The 20,851-nt window shown below is 50.3% G+C and overlaps 1 protein-coding gene across 1 annotated transcript in view; it reads left to right on the top strand.

Annotated features, from left to right (window-relative positions):
- Positions 1-20,851, top strand: part of GLP1R (glucagon like peptide 1 receptor) — a 1,134,570-nt gene that overhangs the window by 575,371 nt on the left and 538,348 nt on the right. Inside the window, exon 5 of the mRNA XM_085609494.1 lies at positions 10,882-10,988. Within this exon, the coding sequence (XP_085465620.1) occupies positions 10,882-10,988 (107 nt within the window). The remainder of the gene's footprint in view (positions 1-10,881; positions 10,989-20,851) is intronic.

The raw sequence follows: 20,851 nt of genomic DNA, 5'->3' as shown, positions 1-20,851 counted from the left end.
AAACAGAGATAGCAGCTCCGCAAGCTTCATCACACACAGCAAAATAGGTCCAGCATGTGCAGCAGAGGTGCAAGCTTTTCTAAGACAGAGAGAGACACGGCAGGTGGAAGCCTCAGTGTGAGGGTCCCACACACACAGAATAAGTAAAACAGAGATAGCTGCTCTGCAAGCCTCATCACACACAGCAGAAGAGGTGCAGCATGAGCAGCAGAGGTGCAAGCTTCTCTAAGACAGAGAGAGACACAGGGCAGGTGGCAGCAGCAGTGTGAGGGTCTCACACACATAATAAGTAAAGTTCTGTAAGCTTCATCACACACACACACACAGCAGAAGAGGTACCACATAGGCAGCAATACCCCAAGCTTCTCTTAGACAATAAGCGCTACAGGGTAGGCAGCAGCTGCAATGTGAGAGTCCCTTACACAAGGAATAGCTAAAACACAGAGAGCAGCCCTGCATTCTCTCTCACACACAGAGCAGAAGAGGTACAGCTGGGCAGAAGCAGTGCAAGCGTATTTAAGACAATAAGGAGTACAGGGCAAGCAGCAGCAGCATGAGAGTCAATCATACTCAGAATAGGTAGTACAGAGATAGCAGCTCTCCAAGCTTCATCACACACAGCAGAAGAGGTGCAGCGTGGGCAGCAGACGTGCAAGCTTCTCTAAGACAGAGAGAGACACAGGGCAGGTGGCAGCAGCTTACAGAACTTTACTTATTATGTGTGTGAGACCCTCACACTGCTGCTGCCACCTGCCCTGTGTCTCTCTCTGTCTTAGAGAAGCTTGCACCTCTGCTGCTCACGCTGCACCTCTTCTGCTGTGTGTGATGAGGCTTGCAGAGCAGCTATCTCTGTCATTAGACAGAGCTCTGAGGCGGATGCCGAGAGCGAGATAGATTTTAGATATATTTTTAAAATTGTATTGTATTGCATCGTGATTTCCTGTGTATTTTTAGAAGGAACCTCACCTCATTGCTCCCTTGTAATTCCCCTCACCACGCAGCCGAGTCAGGCGCTGCAGTGGGTGGAAGGAGAAGCGCCGTGACCCCGGGCACCGCCCACTCACCTAGGCCACGCCCCCTTGACTATTTTAGGCGCCATTTCGGCCAGCGTTTTCATTAGACAGAGCTCTGAGGCGGATGCCGGGAGCGAGATAGATTTTAGATATATTTTTAAAATTGTATTGTATTGCATCGTGATTTCCTGTGTATTTTTAGAAGGAACCTCACCTCATTGCTCCCTTGTAATTCCCCTCACCACGCAGCCGAGTCAGGCGCTGCAGTGGGTGGAAGGAGAAGCGCCGTGACCCCCGGGCACCGCCCACTCACCTAGGCCACGCCCCCTTGACTATTTTAGGCACGCATTTCGGCCAGCGTTTTCATTAGACAGAGCTCTGAGGTGGATGCCGGGAGCGAGATAGATTTTAGATATATTTTTAAAATTGTATTGTATTGCATCGTGATTTCCTGTGTATTTTTAGAAGGAACCTCACCTCATTGCTCCCTTGTAATTCCCCTCACCACGCAGCCGAGTCAGGCGCTGCAGTGGGTGGAAGGAGAAGCGCCGTGACCCCCGGGCACCGCCCTCTCACCTAGGCCACGCCCCCCTATCTGCTATATATAAGGATGTGCTGTTTCCGGAAGCGCAGCGGACGGGCGCAGCGGGCGCGCCGGCGGTGCGCCGAAGGCGCACCAAAGGCAAGCCCGTCTGCGCCCGTCCGCGACCAACCGGGACCAGGGACCACAATCCCTGGCCCCCTCTTACCGCAGGTCAGGACGTATAGCTCAGCAGACATCCATAACATAGGGGCTATGGTGGCTGTTCACTGCGCTCACATCTATTCACCAGCTGAACTTCCCCCCCATTGCCTTGGATGTAAACACTCTTTCTATAACACCACAGTATTAGCCACGACGCAGGAGTACCACATGTATTTGCTAAACTGCAGGTCACTCCCGAGACATAGCACACAAATCGCCCTATTGCTAGAGGAGCGCAAGCCGGACGCCGTCTTTTTGACGGAAACATGGCTCACCCCCCAATCAGAGCCACACATAATCTCAGCCTTACCCTCTGGCTTTCAAATCCACAGACTGGACCGGACAGAGGGGAGAGGAGGAGGTTTGGCTATTATACTGAAAGACCAGTACCAATGCCGCACTACAACTGAACCCATCCCCGAATGCGAGAGCTTAGCATTTAGTATTGACTTCACTGCTAATAGCTCTTTCTCTGGCACTCTAATATACCGTCCCCCAGAGCCGGCCAAAATGTTCCACAGATCTCTTCCAGATATCATAGCTAAACGAGCCATGTCTTTAGCTAACTATACAGTGCTAGGAGATCTTAATTTCCATTTCAATACTCCCACAGACCGATCTGGCAGCCTTACAGTTAATCCAGCATGTCACAGCCCATACCCATGAAAAGGGCAATTTACTTGACCCGATCTTTAGCAACTGTACTGAGCTGATGGTGGGCCAACCCACTCCCCTTCCCTGGTCCGATCACTTCTTAGTCCCGCTGACCTGGTTCACTCGTAAATCCCCCCCGCCCGCCCCCCAAGTGAAAGCTAAGAGGAACTGGCCTAAACTTCCCATGGAGGTGTGGTGCAGCAACTTAGATTCCACCCGCCCATCCCTCTGCACAGACCCCAACTTGGCGAATAAGGATTATGAGGGTTGGATCACTAACTCATTGGAGACTATTCTCCCTTGTCGGAGATTTACATTAAAGAGGCTGCATAAATCAGCTCCCTGGTTCTCAGACACCTTAAGGGAGAAAAAACGCCTCTGTAGGAAACGAGAGAGAGCGTGGCGCCTAGATTTCCTACCCGAAAAAAAGCTTCAATATAGAGAGGCAATCAAGGCCTATAGAGATAGGGTAAGGACGGCCCAGGCTGCCTACTTCGCAGATAAAATTATGGAAGCTAAATCCAAACCCAAGGAAATCTTTCACTTGGTAAAAAAATGCACTAGATTAAACACAGCCATACCCCTGCCAAAAACGCAAGATCAGTGCAACGAGCTAGCGAAATTCTTCCATAATAAAGTTTCCCAGATTTATTCTTCTTTTCCGACAGTAGCCTCAAATTCTGGAGGAGCTGAGCAAACACTCTCGAGTCACTCCACTCTCCCAGACCAGCCAACTCTTGAACATTTCCCACCTCTAGACCTCGACACCTTGAATAAACTGGCTTGGCAAGTCAAATCTGGCTCTCCACTTGACCCAGCTCCACCGGAGATCATGTTGCGGGCAAGTCAAATCACTCTGCCCGTAATCTTGGATCTATTAAATTCTTCCATCTCATCTTGCATAGTGCCCACTGTATGGAAAAGAGCCATGGTAGGGCACTATTAAAAAAACCGAATCTTGACCCAGAAGATCACGCCAGTTATCGCCCAATCTCATTGCTCCCTTGGGCAAGTAAGATCTTGGAAAAACACATAAATACCCAGCTAATTCAGTTCCTTGAGAACAACCTGCTATTAGACACGACCCAGACAGGCTTTAGACCCAAGCACGGAACTGAAACTGCGCTGTTGGCAGTCACCGAAGAGTCACGCAGGATACTGGATCAAGGAGGATCAGTGGCAGTGATCCTCCTTGACCTAAGTGCAGCCTTCGACACGGTCAGTTATACCACCTTACTGAACCGTCTCCTCAACATCGGGGTAACAGGCAATGCACTGAGGTGGCTTGATTCTTTCCTGACTAACAGATCTTTCCAGATCTTTGACGGGGACACAGTGTCAGTCAGCAAATCACTGAGTTGTGGGGTTCCGCAGGGCTCCTCCTTGAGCCCTGCGTTGTTCAACACATACATGAGACCACTGGCTGGGGTCGTCGAACCGCACGGTATTAAGATCATATCATACGCGGACGATACCCAGCTAGTGGTTTCACTGACGCAGGAGGGCAACAGGCAAACCCCGCAAGGCCTGATGAAATGTCTAGAGGAGGTTAAAGGGTGGATGACAGCTTCCTCCTTAAAGCTCAACGGGGATAAAACTGAGCTTATGCTCCTGGGCCCAGTGTCGCCAGTGCCATTTATCTCCTTATGGCCTTCCTGCCTGGGCACTCCCCCTACCCCCAAAGAAAGTGTAAAGAGCCTGGGAATTTGGTTGGACAAAAGTCTTAAATTTACCCCCCAGGCCACTAAGCTATCTGCCACATGCTTCGGCCTGCTCAGAACACTCAGGAAAGTTTTGCCCCTTTTACCAATGGAGGCCAAACAGGTGGCAGTACAAGGCCTGATACAGTCCCGGCTGGATTTTAATAACGCTCTCTACGTGGGAGCGCCTGAGATGACCCTACGGAAGCTACAGGTGGTACAGAACTGCGCAGCCCGTACCCTGCTTAAGATCCCACGTACGCAGTCAGCCAGACCTGGACTAAAAAGTCTACACTGGCTGCCGGTGAAGCAGAGAGTGGCTTTTAAGGCATTGTGTATTTCACATCGAGCCTTCTGGAAAACAGGTCCAGCAATAAATGACAACCTAGTCACCCGTACCACCGAAGCAGAAATCTTCGCTCCACGGAGGCTTTCTTGGCCGTGGTGCCGAAAGTTAAGAGAGCTAGAACTGGAGGCAGGATGTTCACCCTGAACGCCTCAAAACTGTGGAACTCACTTCCTCTACAACTCCGGTCCAACCCTAACTTGCTCTCCTTTCGCAAACAATTGAAGACCCCTTCTGTTTGCCAGGTCCAACGAGTCCTAAACTTCTGTTGCACCGCCCAGCCCTGTCTACATACCTAGCGCTTGGACGCCCGTGGGGCAGCAATCGCGCTATACAAATCGATATACAATACAATACAATACAGCATGGGCAGTAGAGGTGCAAGCTTCTCTAAGACAGAGAGAGACCCAGGGCAGGTGGCCGCAGCAGTGCGAGGGCACCTCACATACACTATAGTAAAACAGAGAAAGCAGCTCTGCAAGCTTCATCACACACAGCAGAAGAGGTGCAGCGTGGGCAGCAGAGGTGCAAGCTTCTCTAAGACAGAGAGAAAGTGACCCAGGGCAGGTGGAAGCATCAGTGTGAGGGTCCCTCACACATAGAATAAGTAAAACAGAGATAGCAGCTCTGAAAGCTTCATCACACACAGCAGAAGAGGTGCAGCGTGGGCAGTAGAGGTGCAAGCTTCTCTAAGACAGAGAGAGACCCAGGGCGGATGGCCGCAGCAGTGCGAGGGCACTTCACATACACTATAGTAAAACAGAGAAAGCAGCTCTGCAAGCTTCATCACACACAGCAGAAGAGGTGCAGCGTGGGCAGCAGAGGTGCAAGATTCTCTAAGACAGAGAGAGACACAGGGCAGGTGGTAGCAGCAGTGCGAGGCCACCTCAAACATATAATAAGTAAAATAGAGAAAGCAACTCTGCAAGCTTCATCACACACAGCAGAAGAGGTACAGCATGGACAGCAGAGGTGCAAGATTCTCTAAGACAGAGAGAGACACACAGAGCAGGTGGCACCAGCAGTGTGAGGCCACCTCACACATAGAATAAGTAAAACAGTGAAATCAGCTCTGCAAGCTTCATCACACACAGCAGAAGAGGTGCAGCATGGGCAGCAGAAGTGCAGGCTTCTCTAGGACAGAGAGAGAGAGACCCAGGGCAGGTGGAAGCATCAGTGTGAGGGTCCCTCACACATAGAATAAGTAAAACAGCGATAGCAGCTCTGCAAGCTTCATCACACACAGCAGAAGAGGTGCAGCGTGGGCAGCAGAGGTGCTAACGTCTCGAAGACAGAGAGAGACAGACCCAGGGCAGGTGGAAGCATCAGTGTGAGGCTCCCTCACACATAGAATAAGTAAAACAGAGATAGCAGCTCTGCAAGCTTCATCACACACAGCAGAAGAGGTGCAGCGTGGGCAGCAAAGGTGCAAGCTTCTCTAAGACAGAGAGAGACACAGGGCATGTGGCAGCAGCAGTGCGATGCCACCTTACACATAGTCAAGGTAAATAGAGAAAGCAACTCTGCAAGCTTCATCACACACAGCAGAAGAGGGGCAGCGTGGGCAGCAAAGGTGCAAGCTTCTCTAAGATAGAGAGAGACACAGCGCAGGTGGCACCAGCAGTGTGAGGCCACCTCACACATAGAATAAGTAAAACAGAGAAAGCAGCTCTGCAAGCTTCATCACACACAGCAGAAGAGGTGCGGCATGGGCAGCAGAGGTGCAGGCTTCTCTAAGACAGAGAGAGAGACCCAGGGGAGGTGGAAGCATCAGTGTGAGGGTCCCTCACACATAGAATAAGTAAACCAGAGATAGCAGCTCTGCAAGCTTCATCACACAGAGCAGAAGAGGTGCAGCGTGGGCAGCAGAGTTGCAAGCTTCTCTAAGACAGAGAGAGACACAGGGCAGGTGGCAGCAGCAGTGTGAGGCCACCTTACACATAGAAAAGGTAAATAGAGAAAGCAACTCTTCAAGCTTCATCACACACAGTAGAAGAGGGACAGCGTGAGCAGCAGAGGTGCAAGCTTCTCTAAGATAGAGAGAGACACAGCGCAGGTGGCACCAGCAGTGCGAGGCCACCTCACACATAGAATAAGTAAAACAGAGAAAGCAGCTCTGCAAGCTTCATCACACACAGCAGAAGAGGTGCAGCATGGGCAGCAGAGGAGCAAGCGTCTCTAAGACAGAGAGAGACAGACCCAGGGCAGGTGGAAGCATCAGTGTGAGGCTCCCTCACACATCAAATAAGTAAAACAGAGTTAGCAGCTCTGCAAGCTTCATCACACACAGCAGAAGAGGTGCAGTGTGGGCAGCAGAGGTGCAAGCTTCTCTAAGACAGAGAGAGACACAGGGCAGGTGGCAGCAGCAGTGCGATGCCACCTTACACATAGAAAAGGTAAATAGAGAAAGCAACTCTGCAAGCTTCATCACACACAGCAGAAGAGGGACAGCATGGGCAGCAAAGGTGCAAGCTTCTCTAAGATAGAGAGAGACACAGCGCAGGTGGCACCAGCAGTGTGAGGCCACCTCACACATAGAATAAGTAAAACAGAGAAAGCAGCTCTGCAAGCTTCATCACACACAGCAGAAGAGGTGCGGCATGGGCAGCAGAGGTGCAGGCTTCTCTAAGACAGAGAGAGAGACCCAGGGGAGGTGGAAGCATCAGTGTGAGGGTCCCTCACACATAGAATAAGTAAACCAGAGATAGCAGCTCTGCAAGCTTCATCACACAGAGCAGAAGAGGTGCAGCGTGGGCAGCAGAGTTGCAAGCTTCTCTAAGACAGAGAGAGACACAGGGCAGGTGGCAGCAGCAGTGTGAGGCCACCTTACACATAGAAAAGGTAAATAGAGAAAGCAACTCTTCAAGCTTCATCACACACAGTAGAAGAGGGACAGCGTGAGCAGCAGAGGTGCAAGCTTCTCTAAGATAGAGAGAGACACAGCGCAGGTGGCACCAGCAGTGCGAGGCCACCTCACACATAGAATAAGTAAAACAGAGAAAGCAGCTCTGCAAGCTTCATCACACACAGCAGAAGAGGTGCAGCATGGGCAGCAGAGGTGCAAGCTTCTCTAAGACAGAGAGAAAGTGACCCAGGGCAGGTGGAAGCATCAGTGTGAGGGTCCCTCACACATAGAATAAGTAAAACAGAGATAGCAGCTCTGAAAGCTTCATCACACACAGCAGAAGAGGTGCAGCGTGGGCAGCAGAGGTGCAAGATTCTCTAAGACAGAGAGAGACACAGGGCAGGTGGTAGCAGCAGTGCGAGGCCACCTCACACATAGAATAAGTAAAACAGAGAAAGCAGCTCTGCAAGCTTCATCACAAACACCAGAAGAGGTGCAGCGTGAGCAGCAGAGGTGCAAGATTCTCTAAGACAGAGAGAGACACAGGGTAGGTGGCAGCAGCAGTGCGAGGCCACCTCAAACATATAATAAGTAAAATAGAGAAAGCAACTCTGCAAGCTTCATCACACACAGCAGAAGAGGTACAGCATGGACAGCAGAGGTGCAACCTTTTCTAAGATAGAGAGAGACACACAGAGCAGGTGGCACCAGCAGTGTGAGGCCACCTCACACATAGAATAAGTAAAACAGTGAAAGCAGCTCTGCAAGCTTCATCACACACAGCATAAGAGGTACAGCATGGGCAGCAGAGGTGCAAGCTTCTCTAAGATAGAGACACAGCGCAGGTGGCACCAGCAGTGCGAGGCCACTTCACACATAGAATAATTAAAACAGGGAATGAAGCTCTGCAAGCTTCATCACACACAGCAGAAGAGGTGCAGCGTGGGCAGCAGAGGTGCAAGATTCTCTAAGACAGAGAGAGACACAGGGCAGGTGGAAGCATCAGTGTGAGGGTCCCTCACACATAGAATAAGTAAAACAGAGATAGCAGCCCTGCAAGCTTCATCACACACAGCAGAAGTGTGGGCAGCAGAGGTGCAAGCTTCTCTAAGACAGAGAGAGAGACACAGGGCAGATGGCCGCAGCAGTGCGAGGGCACTTCACATACACTATAGTAAAACAGAGAAAGCAACTCTGCAAGCTTCATCACACACAGCAGAAGAGGTATTCTTCAAGCATAGGTGTGTGCGCGCATGCTTCGCACGTGTGTGTGCATTTCTGTGTGCTTGAACGCTGTATGTTAACCGCAGTGCAAAGTCGGTGTCTGAAGGGAAGTCAGCTTGGACAGAGTACGGGCAGCATAAAAAAGAACGCTTGAAGTGGTAGAGCAGGGACAGCGAACACTGAAAGACCAAAACCCGGCAGGGAAGCGGCAGAAGGTACAGAGGGACTTAATCCGTAGAGCAGGAGGGAGAAAAAATTGAAATGGTAGCTGGGATCAGCAGTGGTAACAGGTCCTTAGACTTCAGCTAAGAGGTTCAGAGACCCTATGGTATTATGTAAACATATATATGTGTTGCTACGTAATTTGTAAAAAAAATAGTTCTGCTTAGGAGGACGCCACATGAGCTGCAGAATGTCAACACTACCAGGATGGACGGTGCCAGGTAGCAGGGACCAGGACACTCTGTCCCTTTATGGGCTGGACTCTGAGTGTCCACTAAGAAACAAGGAAGTACAATGGGACAAGTTTAGTGTTTGTGACGGCCCAAGTGTTCGTATACACCTAGAGCAATGAAGACAAATAAAAAGTCACAAGCTAATGACATGTGCATATTGGGTTACATGCAAAGGAAGTGTGTCCAGTGTGAAAAGTAGTTATTGGCCACAGGAAGGAAGGCGGTGTCATGTGGTCACAATCAGGCCTGGGCAGGAACACCACCATTTTGCATGTTCACATTTAATCTTGACATCTTTGTTTGAACGTCGACACTTGACACACTTTTTTGCTTGCGTGCTTGTACGGATAATTTTGTATGAAATAACTTTGCTTACATTTACACATCTTCATAGGCACCTTACCAGAGCCTTGAACGTTCTGCACGAAAGCTAAAGTTCAGTTTAGGATTAGTGGTGCATGTCTCCAAAATGGAGATGTCACTCTACCTATGGGCACTATAAGCTCTGATTTGACATTTCTCCAATCATGACGGTCCAACTTTGGTGATGAAAGGGGCACATAAATGGATGCAAGCTGACAGGCACAAGAAGCTTTGCCTGGGCTAAGCAAGCCTTGCCTGATCCGGCATCTTAGCGAATCATCCTCGTACTCGACCATCGCAATAGCAGTGTGGTTAATGAAGTAGCAAAACAATCAATGTTGGTGCAAAGGGGAGTGTGCTTGCCAGGCAGGGCCACAACTTAGCTCATCCCCGCGATAGATGTCTTATATGCCCTCCTCCAGTCTCTGGGCATGGTCAAAGAAGACATCAAGGAGCTGTGTCATTGCCTCACTCCCTTGGGCTGGCTGTGGCCTTCCAAACAGACAAAGTAGGAGAAACAGGCCAGTCTACGCCAGCAGAGCATCAACATGGATGTATGGTTAGTTCCTAGTATTAGGAAACAGGCAGCACTTGTCTTTTTTGCTCCCGAAGCGCCAACAGCAGCAGGGTCAAATCAGGACTAGCTCCAAAGGTACTCACGGACTAGAGGACAGCTCCATCCTATATAGTTGCTTCAGGCAGTTGGGGTGCATTCAGCTGTCAGTCAAAGACTGGGAAACCTCAGGGTTGAAATAAAGAGTCAATGAAGCTTGGGCACAAACATGGAAGGTCCACTCCTCTGAATACATTGCAGTGGTCATGGCCTACAGGCAGATCTCCAGCTCCAACGTTCTGGGGGCTGCTCTAGTGAGACACCTTTGATGGGTACTCCATTGCAACATCTCTGTAAGCAAAGAAGAGCAAAGGAGGAACACGTTGGGGATGCAGTGTCCTCTGTAGACAGCATACATTCTCCTATTGTTTGCCTAATAGTCTAAAAAAAAAATGGTAGGGAATTACTATGAGTTTAGGTTGTGATAATCCAAGCACAAAACGTTTAATAAACACAAGGGGGCCCCCACATGTCCCTAACATATGGCTTAATGTATGTGGTGAGAGGGATGGAATTTGCCTGTATGCAGTTACTAGACAGCAAAACACAAAAAAGCTACCACCATCCAGGGCATGTAAAGAGGGGTCCAAGGGAGACTGCACCTTTGAGACTCCAGAGTGGGGAAATCAAAGGCTATATCTCCTTCTCCAGGCACACCAGATCTACAATTGGAGGGATCCCTAGAGATCAGGGGCTCCACAAATGTTTCCCACAAGCAAACATGCAGTTGAGCCATGAGATAAAAGCTAGAAGTGCCTTGGGTGGCCTAGCTGCCTGGGGTTGTCCGGTCATTTTGTCACAACAGCCTTATTTAGCCTGCTGCCTCGAAGTTCCTTTGTAGCGATGAACACAGCTGGTCAGTATTGGAGGTTCAAGAATGGAGGGCCCTGAATAACCATGTGTCTTTTCTTGGGTTGTTTCAGAAGCCTCCTGAAGAGCTGCTGCTTTCCCTCTCTGTCATCTACACCATCGGGTATGCCCTCTCCTTCTCGGCGCTGATCATAGCAACGGTGATCCTGCTGGCGTTCAGGTACCAGTGAGGCATGTTTGAAGCTGGCATGTATGGTCTTTGGATACTAGACTGGGACACTTATCACCTGGAATGCGGCCATTGCAGTTACTCATGTGCATTTGTATAAAATATGTGCAATATATGTGGCTATACTCACCTACTCAGCTGTTCAGAACTTGTGAACATTTATGGAATGAACATCCCCAGAGTTACACACAAAGAAAGGAGAATAACAAACATCTTCTATTGCTCCTTCGGAATCACTCTTGAATATCATGACTTGTCTGCCAACCCCTTTATTGAAACTGAACTTTTTCTAGGTCATGACATGCCTAGCAGTCCAGTCAACAGAGGTAAAGAGGTGACAGAGTACAGAATTGGCTCAGCTTTAGTATCTTGTCCTGAGCAAAACGGCAGTCCTTGGAGACAGAGAAAGAGACAGTGAGGGCGAGGTTGGTGTCCAGGCTGAATTCAAGGGACTTGGAATTCAGTGACAGCTGAGTTTCGAAGCTGTCAAGGCTCATGTCATTGAGCTAGTACCGTACTACATCTTGTGTATTGTTCTTGGCGATGACAGGAGACTTATGGAGCCCTAGCAGACTGCACAGGTGATAGCAATCTTTCGTGACCTGGAGGTGCCCATGCAAACAAACTGTTGTTGGTTGGAAAGATAGAAGGAGAACCAGTGAAGGATGCTGCCAGTGAATCCCATTCAAGTCTCCAGAGTGTGCGTAAGAGAGTGGGATATTTGATCGTGTGAGAGGTCCAGCAATGTCAGGAGGCACAGGTCATCTTCATCACTAGGGACAAGAAGGCATAACTAACAATGCATAAGGCAGCAGTCTCATTGCTGCAGTGGGATCTGAGCCCGACTGGTTGTCGTGCAGAAGGTGGTTAGCATTGCTGTGGTCTTGGAGTTGAACACAGACTGCCGTTTCAATGATCTTGCTGATGAATGGTAGGAGAGTGATGGGCCATTAATTGGAAAGGTCATCAGGATCTAGTGTAGGTTTCTTTAGAAGTGGGAATATCTGGCCGATCTTGAGAGCTTCTCAGTGAGGGAGGCATTTACGATGGTAAGTAGAAGGATGATGCAAAGACGTCATCTTCATAAGAAGTGGCTTTGAGGGAGTTGAGTATGTCAGTGAGATCTGGGAGCGATAGGATTTTGAAGTCTGACCATTGCCGGATTCTGTAGGAATGGTTGGGTGTAAGAGATGCAGCAGGCTTGGTGTTGTTGTTGTTCTGTTGGATTTTCTGTATTTTATCCCAGCAGGAGAGGTGGATGGTATTGCACTTTTCTCAGAGTGAGGTATATGTGGGTCTGGCAGAGGGTTGATGCAGTGCTTGATTGTTTTTGAACAGGTTTCTGCTTCTGTAGGTGTCTTCATTGATGGTATTGGCATAGTAATTTGCTTTGACTGATGTGGTGAGCTGTCTGTGTGCTGAGTGGAGGGACTTCAGTATCAAGAGATCCTACGGAGTTCTGTTTTCCTTCCATTTTCTTTCCTATCTGCAAATGGATTGTTTATTGTCAGCAAGGTTTTAGATTACGAGGATGCTAATGGCTTTGACTTTTCTTGAAGTTGTTTGGAAGGTGTTAGATGTGGAGGGTGAAAGATGAGTTCAAGCATTAGGTTGTCTTTGGAGAGGTCTTTGAAGGATCTGAAGGTTTGAATTTCTCTTTTGTGTTAACCTTACTTTGTGGATTGAATGCTAAGCTTGGAGCTAAGAATGGCAAAGGCTTCTGTCCAGTACAGAGGTATGGGTGGTTTGCAATGGATTGTTGGTGATGTTGAGAAAATGTTGAGGATGTTACCTTCAGAGTGTGTTGGTTGTGTGATATGCTGTACTATGTTGAGTGCAGTGATGAGGTTGAAGAGGGTGTCTCATGTTTTTTGTTGAGCTTGTGTTTTCTGTGAATTTGAAGTCACCCAAGAGGGTGCTGTCGGCCTGCTGGATGGATGGGGTGGTGAGGAGATCTGAGAATTCATCAATTAACTCCTTGTTATGACTGATAGGCTTGTAGATGATATGGACGTTGATGATCTGAATTGCAGAAAGTCAGAAATGGCATGTCAGTAGTTCCATGGAGTTGAGTGTTACTTGCTTGCCTAAGGTGCAGGATCAGGAAGACTTATTAATGACAGAGAGGCATTCTCCATTCTTATGTGCGTGGTCCACACAAAGGATGCTATAGCCTGGGGGAAGGACGTCTAGAATGTGCAAAGATGTGGGTGTGAAACATGTTTTTCGTGATGAAGAGGGCATCAAGCGTGCTCTAGGTTAAAAGCTCTGCAATGTCTGGTCTGGTGGGTCGTCTGAATCTGGTTTTGATTGTATGGATTAGCAGTATCTGGTGCTGGGTGAGGCACATGATTTCATCTTACCTTGTATATCTTAGTAGGACAGGGGTTCTGACCCAAGGCCCTTTCTGGTTCCAATAGGCCCAAACAAATGATACAATTGTCTGTGTCTGACCTTTGCTGGGAATGCCAGGACAATGGGAGGCCCCGAAAAGTTGATGGAAGTAGGGAGAAGGCAGAAAGTGTTGTCACTTCTTGTGTAGATGTGTAATGAAAGGCAATGATGTCACTTCCTGTGCCAAAGGATGATGGAAGATGATGTCCTCTTGCTTAGTATTTCCATTTAATGACAGTTTTGGTGGCAAACCATTGATATCACTTCCCATGTAGATGGATGATGGGGCATGCAGAGGTGCCACTTCCTGTGTAGATAAATGATGGGAAATGCAGTCTTCTTGCTTAGCCTCTTCTTCTAAAGATGGTTTCGGCAGGAAACCAGTAATGTCGCTTCCTGTGCAGATAGATGATAAGAAATCTAGTGGTGTCACTTCCTATGCAAATGGATGATGGGAAATTACATCGTCTTGCTTGGCTTTTTCTTTTAAAGATGGTTTTGGCTGGAAACCAGTGATATCACTTCTTGTTCTAGTGGATGAAGGGAAGTGCAGTGGTGTCACTTCCTGTGCTGATGGGTGATGGGAAATGTAGTTCTCCAGCTGGCTTCTTTTAATTTTGGTTCTGATGGGAAACCATTGATGTCACTTCCAAATACAATGATGTTTTAGTAAATATAGCTCCACATATATATGCAGTGGCGGCTCCTCCGCTAAGGTGGAGGAGCGCCTCCCCACTGTCCTGCGAGCACGAGTTAAAGGAAAACTGAAATGATAATAACTAACGTTATTATCATTTTAGTTTTCTGTTTCCTGATGCGGGCGCAGCTATCTACTGACAGAGCAGGGGCCATGGGGAGGAGTGGTTTGCCCACTCAAAGTGCTCATGAATGTTTGGCCCGACGTCCCATTCATGTGCACTTTGCATGTTCTCCACCCAGGCTGCATAACAATCTGGATGGAGAACATGCCCAGGTTCCCAGTCTCCATCTGAGCGCTGAACCACAGCGCTCAGACCAATCACAACGCTACACTGCGGCATTGTGATTGGCTTAGAGAAGCCTGGGAGACTGGGTGCTTCCTGTTGCTGGACTCCAGACAGGAAGAAGAGAAGAAGAGGGTGGAAGAGCGGTGGCGGCCGACGTTAGCCAGGTAAGTATTTTTTTTTCTTTTTCATTCCCTCCTCGCCCGCTCCACCACCCCTGTCCAGTAGGAGTCGCTCCTGCATATATGTACCGTGCCGATATATATATCTTCAAGGTACGTAGATGTGGAGTTAAGAATAGTAAATCTATACTCACCTATTTGCACTGATCTTCTCGATATTATGATCCTTGATATTTTAAAATGATATTATGTCCACTAGATATTTCTGTTTCCGATATTCTGTCAGTGATCCGGTATGTCTGGAGGCCGGACCCAAAGTATGGGGCATATTCTCAAGGATCTATCGCCGAGTTATCGGCACTTCATCGCAGCGAAATTCGTGATAAATGTATTGCCCCAATTCACAAGCTGGTGTAAACAGCCGATATCACCAGTTTACCTGCGATAGCATCCGTAAAAAAAATAGCCACAGATGACCCTGGCAACTATAGCTAATGAGATGCAGAGTAGGCGTTCCCGAGCAAAAAGCCGCGACAACACCACTCTGCGACATTCTCAACGACCATCCCGATCGGCTATAAGATACCAAAACATGCGCTAAGGCGCGTTCGCAGCAGGAAATTAACACCTGGTGCAAAGTCGGACGACAACCTGCACCAGAAAACGGAGCCCAGCCCACAGCCACACCTGAAGAATAACAGATGCCATGGAGCTACTCATCATGCAGCTCGGAGCCCCAACAGGGCCACAACACCCACCACCACCACCCCCAGGCCCGCCACCCCCCCGGACCTCGCCACCCCCCCGGACCACCACAGAGGCAGACAAAGACAGCGGACCTTCAGGAAACGCACCAGCCTCACAGACTTAACACCAGAGAATGTCATTGCCCATTACAGACTCAAAAGGACAACCATCCTCCGCATCCTGAACATCATTGCCCACAGGCTGACGGTACCAACACAGCGGACAACCAACATTCCACCTCAGACAAAGCTGCTGGCTGTGCTGCACCTGTTGGCCTCTGGGACATTCCAACCAACAACCGCCAGAGTCGGAGGAGTCTCACAGCCAGCCCTATCCAAGTTCCTCACACCTGTCCTGGATGCCATCATCAGCTTGGTACCCCAGTACCTATACTTCCCCCACACTGCGCAGGAACACCTGGAGACCAAGCAAGGCTTCTACGCCATAGCTGGATTCCCGTATGATTTGGGGGCAATTGACTGCACAAATGTCCTATTTGTGCCCCCTGCTGACACTGCACACAATTACCGCGACAGAAAGCATACGCATTCCATCAATGTGCGGGCAATAGTGGACCACCGGGGACTCTTCACCAATGTCGTCGCCAACTACCCAGGCGGTGTGCATGATACCTTCATCTTCCGACAGTCCAACGGCAACCAGCACCTCCAGCATGGCTCATATGAGAATGCACTGCACGTTGGCAAGTACCAAATGAGCACACCACACACCTCAACTCCACAATCATGCAACTCACAACTCTGGCAATGCACACATCCCAAAATCACATACAACATGCCCACCCACCAGACACGACAGCACAACTTACTGTGGTAACCTTGGTTAGCCATGTACATGAGCCATCAACGGCATGGCACCTCAGCCACACAATAGCGGAATGTGGGGAGAGGTGGGAACCAGGCATGTGCGAAGGAGGCAAGAGACCCATGAATGAGAATGTACACAATGCTAAGTGCGGCAGAGATGTGCTGGGCAGACTGCAGTATGCAGACCACAGACATATCCCTCTCTACATGCACTGCTGGTGTTTGGAGTGTGGTGGACAGTGGACGCAACCATGTCACCCCAGCCAGTGGGGAAGATCGCGGAAATGCAGCTTGTGACTTTCCCCCTTGTAAGTGTGTGCGGAGTGGGCTGTCCCGGCGTACGCCAGGCCAGCTTAGGGGTGTGAATAAAAAGCACGTAGCTCTGGCTGTGGTTCTCTTCCAGAATGCCCAACGTGTCTGCCAGTGTGGCGCCTCCCACCTCGCCAAGAGGCTGATGCCGTTGCCGTGAGCGGTGTGGCCTGCTATCCTGTGCACCTGCTGCACCCTGGGCTGCTGGTCCCCAAACCCCTCATGCCCGCCCCTGCGCAGCCATGCCTCACTGCTCACCTGCCGACACCGGCGTGTGTCAAAGAGGGCCCACTACGTGCTGGCGCAAGCTCAAAGCCCGAGGCCCACGACCCTGGCAGCCTCCTCAGACCATCACGGCTTCTGCGACACAGGCCCGCTTTACTCCTTTCTCGTTGACGTACTTTACCGCTGCCTCCTGCATACACTACGGTCAAGTAGGTCACACATTCGGAACTGAGTCTTGATTATACATTGGCCAAGTACACATATCAATGCAGAGTTTAAATCACTATACTCCCTTCGATGTGGTGACACCAAGTCTGTGCAAAGCATCAGAACGACACCTGTCTGTGGGCCGTATCTGACTACTGGCTTCGGCCTACACTGAGTCCGAATAGGTCACACACTTGGAACTGAGTCTTGATTTGTGTATGGCAGAGTGCATATCATTGCACTCAAGGAGAGGAGTAAGAGGAAGATGTGGTTCAGTCCGTATGAAAAAAGGATCATCGTTACATAGGTGATCAAACACTGCCAACACTGCTCTGGTGTCACTAACTCTGTGCATCGCAAGCCAACGACACGTGGCTGTGGGCCCCTGCTGACCACTGCCTCGGGCCTACACCGCGGTTGAGTAGGTCACACATTAGGAACTCAGCCTTGATTTATTTATGGCAGTTTTTATATCATTGTACTGGCCTCACCGCAGACTGCATACCCATTCAGCTCCGGTGTCACTAAGTCTGTTCCCCGGCATCCATGGACACTTTCTGGTTGAACTTTGGTGGCGACTGAGTCTATGGACTGGGGGTTGTCTTCATCATCATGTTGGTGATCCACAGTGTCTCCAACGGTCAGCACTCCGTGTGGGGTTTCCCTCATGAAGACAGACCGGTGTAAGAAACCAATATGTGACCATTTTCATGGCCGTCTCCCTGCTGGCTGTGTTACATGCCATGTGTTGTGCTCTATTGTACATTTCCTCCCCCTCTTTGGACGTCAGTTGCCTCCCTCATTCCCATTCCCAACGTTTCTGCCCTGGGGTGTTAGGGACTAGGAAAGCCTGTTGCAGTATGCCATGTAATTCGGTAATAAGGCGCTTCTCAGTGGTTTTTGTTATCAGCCATTTCTTGAATACGGTAAGGGATCGTTGTGTTCCAGGGCAGACTGTGGTATCAGGGCCGGACTGGGAACAGAAACCGGCCCTGGCAAACTGCTCAGCCTCCCCCCCCCCTGGGGTGAGGGGGAGTGCAGCCAAGCAGTTTTGAAGGCCGGTTTCGGCTGATTTTGTTACCGGGGCCCGATATTGCCGACCCCGGTAACAAAAACGGCCACCAGGGGCCCAAAACCGGCCCCCACCCTAGCGGCCTACCGGGGAACTGCCCGGTACCCGCTATGGCCAGTCCAGCCCTGTGTGGGATGCGTGATCCAATGCCAGACCAGCAAATACCACAGCCGCTCTGACTCCGGGAGAGCATATTTAGCTTGTAATTGCTCAAACACATCGATGAAGTGGCCAAACGAACGGCAGCCGCCGTGTTGCCAGAAGTGAAATGCACCCTGGTCAAGTTCCGGCGCAAAATCAGTATTGCCTATAGTCGGTGTCAGCGGAGAGGAGAAAGATGATAGGCCTTTGCGTTTTGCTTCTCGGTCCCATATACTCAAGACATGTTTGGTAACCGGGGAGGAATAAAGGCCCCATGCTCTCTGAAGACGAGACAGAAATGGAACTTTCCATAGAGGAGTCCCTGCAAATGTGCGATCCATAAACAGCCAATGTTTTTCGGATTCCTCTACCACCATGTAGCGAAGTTGCGCTGCCTGGTAATAGTGCATAAATTTAGGGATCCTCAGTCCCCCTTCTATTGGTGGCCAGTAGCTCTGATCCCAGCTCATGCGAGGTTTTCCCCTGCCAAAACAAAGTTATGCAACTCCCTTTGCAGGGACTTCATCATACTAGCAGGAAGTTCAATCAAAAGTGTCTAAAAAAGGAAGAGAATCCACAGGAGAGCGGTCATCTTTTAATGCGGCTTTCTGGCCAAGAGAGAGGATATAGGCTCCATTGTACCAGATCCCTCTTGATTTGCCTGAGGGGGGTTTGGTAGTTAAGGGCCCCAGTCACTCTAATAGTCAAGACTAACTGGATTCCCAAGTAGGGAATGGAAGTGGGCTGCCATTGAACTGGATATCGCCAAGCAAGGAGAGCTCTCCGGGGGAACTGAGAGGTTACGGGCCTGTGATTTCTGGATATTCACTCAAAATCCCGCAGCTCTGCTAAAGGCATCCATGTCATCATCGAAGGTTGGAAGAGCTTCCGCAGTATTGTGTAGTGCTACTACGACATTGTTACGGGGATTGAACCGTGAGCCCCGTGCTCTATAGTCAGACACTCTGGCCACACCTCTACAAAGGTAGAGGTCTGGCCCATCCCCTGGGAGGGTTTGCTTCAACTACAGTTCTTCATAGAAATCACAAAAGGTAGATGTGATGGGGCCATCCCCCACGATCTTCTCTCCATTCTGTGCCTATGGGAACTCCACCCCAGCAGTGTGTTGCTGTGCCCAAAGATGGTTGGCTAACAGTCATCCTCACTTACTACCCCCTACATAAAAGGAGTTTCGAAATCTAAGCATTGCATATTCGACCGTGTCCAAGTCTAGCCCTGCCAGCTGTGCTCATGCCATCTCTAGCTGTTGCCAGACCAGTGGAGCGCCAGTGTGTTTGTGTATATGCTCTAGCTCGTGTACCTGCTGGCTCGTGTACCTGCTGGCTCAGCTGCTTCCGCTTATCACGGAGTATAGTATTATCCGCCACAGAGTTCGGGGGGCCTACTCCGGAAGTGGTCAAACAGATTACCCAAGCAATCATGAGCTACTTGGACATAAACGACACAACAGACACCTCTATCTCCCCCCATTAGGAGACCTTGGAGATGTGGGCCCAGCAGCTCTTGATGGTGTGCTGCAGTGACTTTGTGAGGCTGCTTCAGGCACCCCACTCCTTGGCGGTGTGCCGATCCTCCGACCAGTGCCACCTTGCCAGACAACTCTCTGCGGTCCCAAGATTCGCCCAGTGAGGCCCTTTCCAGCTCCTCAGCATTGAAAGAGCTGGGAGACTACTGCTTCCAAGAAGGGAGGTATCCGCAGTCACTGAGGGCCACTGTCAGGAGTGCAAGGCACTCACTAAACAGTCTTGGGGGGTTAATCAAGGGGGGGTTGATGTCAGTGGCATGTCCCCACGGCTCAAGTCCAGAGGCCCCATTGCCAGCCACCAGAGGGGTGAAACCAACTTCTTCCAGAAAATAAGGACCCCACAGCCAACCACCTCATATGGGTGTTGCAAGGCTGTGAGTGAGCAAGGAGGGCCAAGGCAGCAATCTCTGCCCAGCAGACTTCCACTGGCCCGAAGCAGTAATGTCGCTTTCGTTGGAGGGTGGGGTTCCTCCCGAGGGATGGCGCGGCGCATGAAGTCTTTGGGAAGCACAGGGTGAGGACAGTACTCACAGCCCAGCCTTCGATCTTGAAGGTTCTTCAGTCAAGTGTGGTTCTCTGAGAGGCCCTCAGAAACATCACACCAGCGCTCACCTCCTTTTTCTGCTCCAGTGGCCGCAATGCAGGGCTGGTCATTGGGGCCGCCCCTCCAGGTCCATGCACTCTGAGGGCATGCGATGCAGCCGATCACCATCTGGGAGGGTGCTCAACTCCTGCGGAAGACACCACCTGGGACCGGAAATCCTTCCGGTAAGCTGCCCCAAACTCACCATGGATGGCAGCTTCCTTTGGCGGCATGAACTGGAAGCATCCCCCAGCGAGTCTCCCAGGCTAGGCCCCAAACTCCGCAGGTGACCAAGGCCGAGGGCTGAGATAGCGGGCGTCCGGTTCTCTACACCAACGGGCAACCTCTTCCACTGCATGGCCTCCGCCGTTTTGAGTGTTGTGGGGGGAAACCACGGTTCGGGCTGATCCTTCAGCTGCCGACCCCAGGGGACTCACTTTGCGGCTGCAACGTTTCTCCGGGTGTTGAGGAAGTCCTGTGGTCAGAGGACGGTCTCTGGCAGCGAGCGGAAGCTGTTGTTCGGCAGACTGTTCCTGGTGTCTCGTGGCCGCTGCCATCGTAGAAGCAATGGGCCAGCCACAGCTTGGGCAGGTCTCGTGCACACCAGCCTCGGGGGTTGCCACTCGAATCTTCAACCATACCTGGAGGCTCAAAAGATCCCACAGCTAGATGAGGTACTTTGGGGCTGAATGCTGTCA

This window comes from Triturus cristatus, chromosome 6, assembly GCF_964204655.1.
Source record: "Triturus cristatus chromosome 6, aTriCri1.1, whole genome shotgun sequence".
In the NCBI taxonomy this organism is placed as follows: domain Eukaryota; kingdom Metazoa; phylum Chordata; class Amphibia; order Caudata; family Salamandridae; genus Triturus; species Triturus cristatus.
The sequence above is the reverse complement of the archived record's forward strand: the minus strand, read 5'-3'. Positions and strand labels throughout refer to the sequence as shown.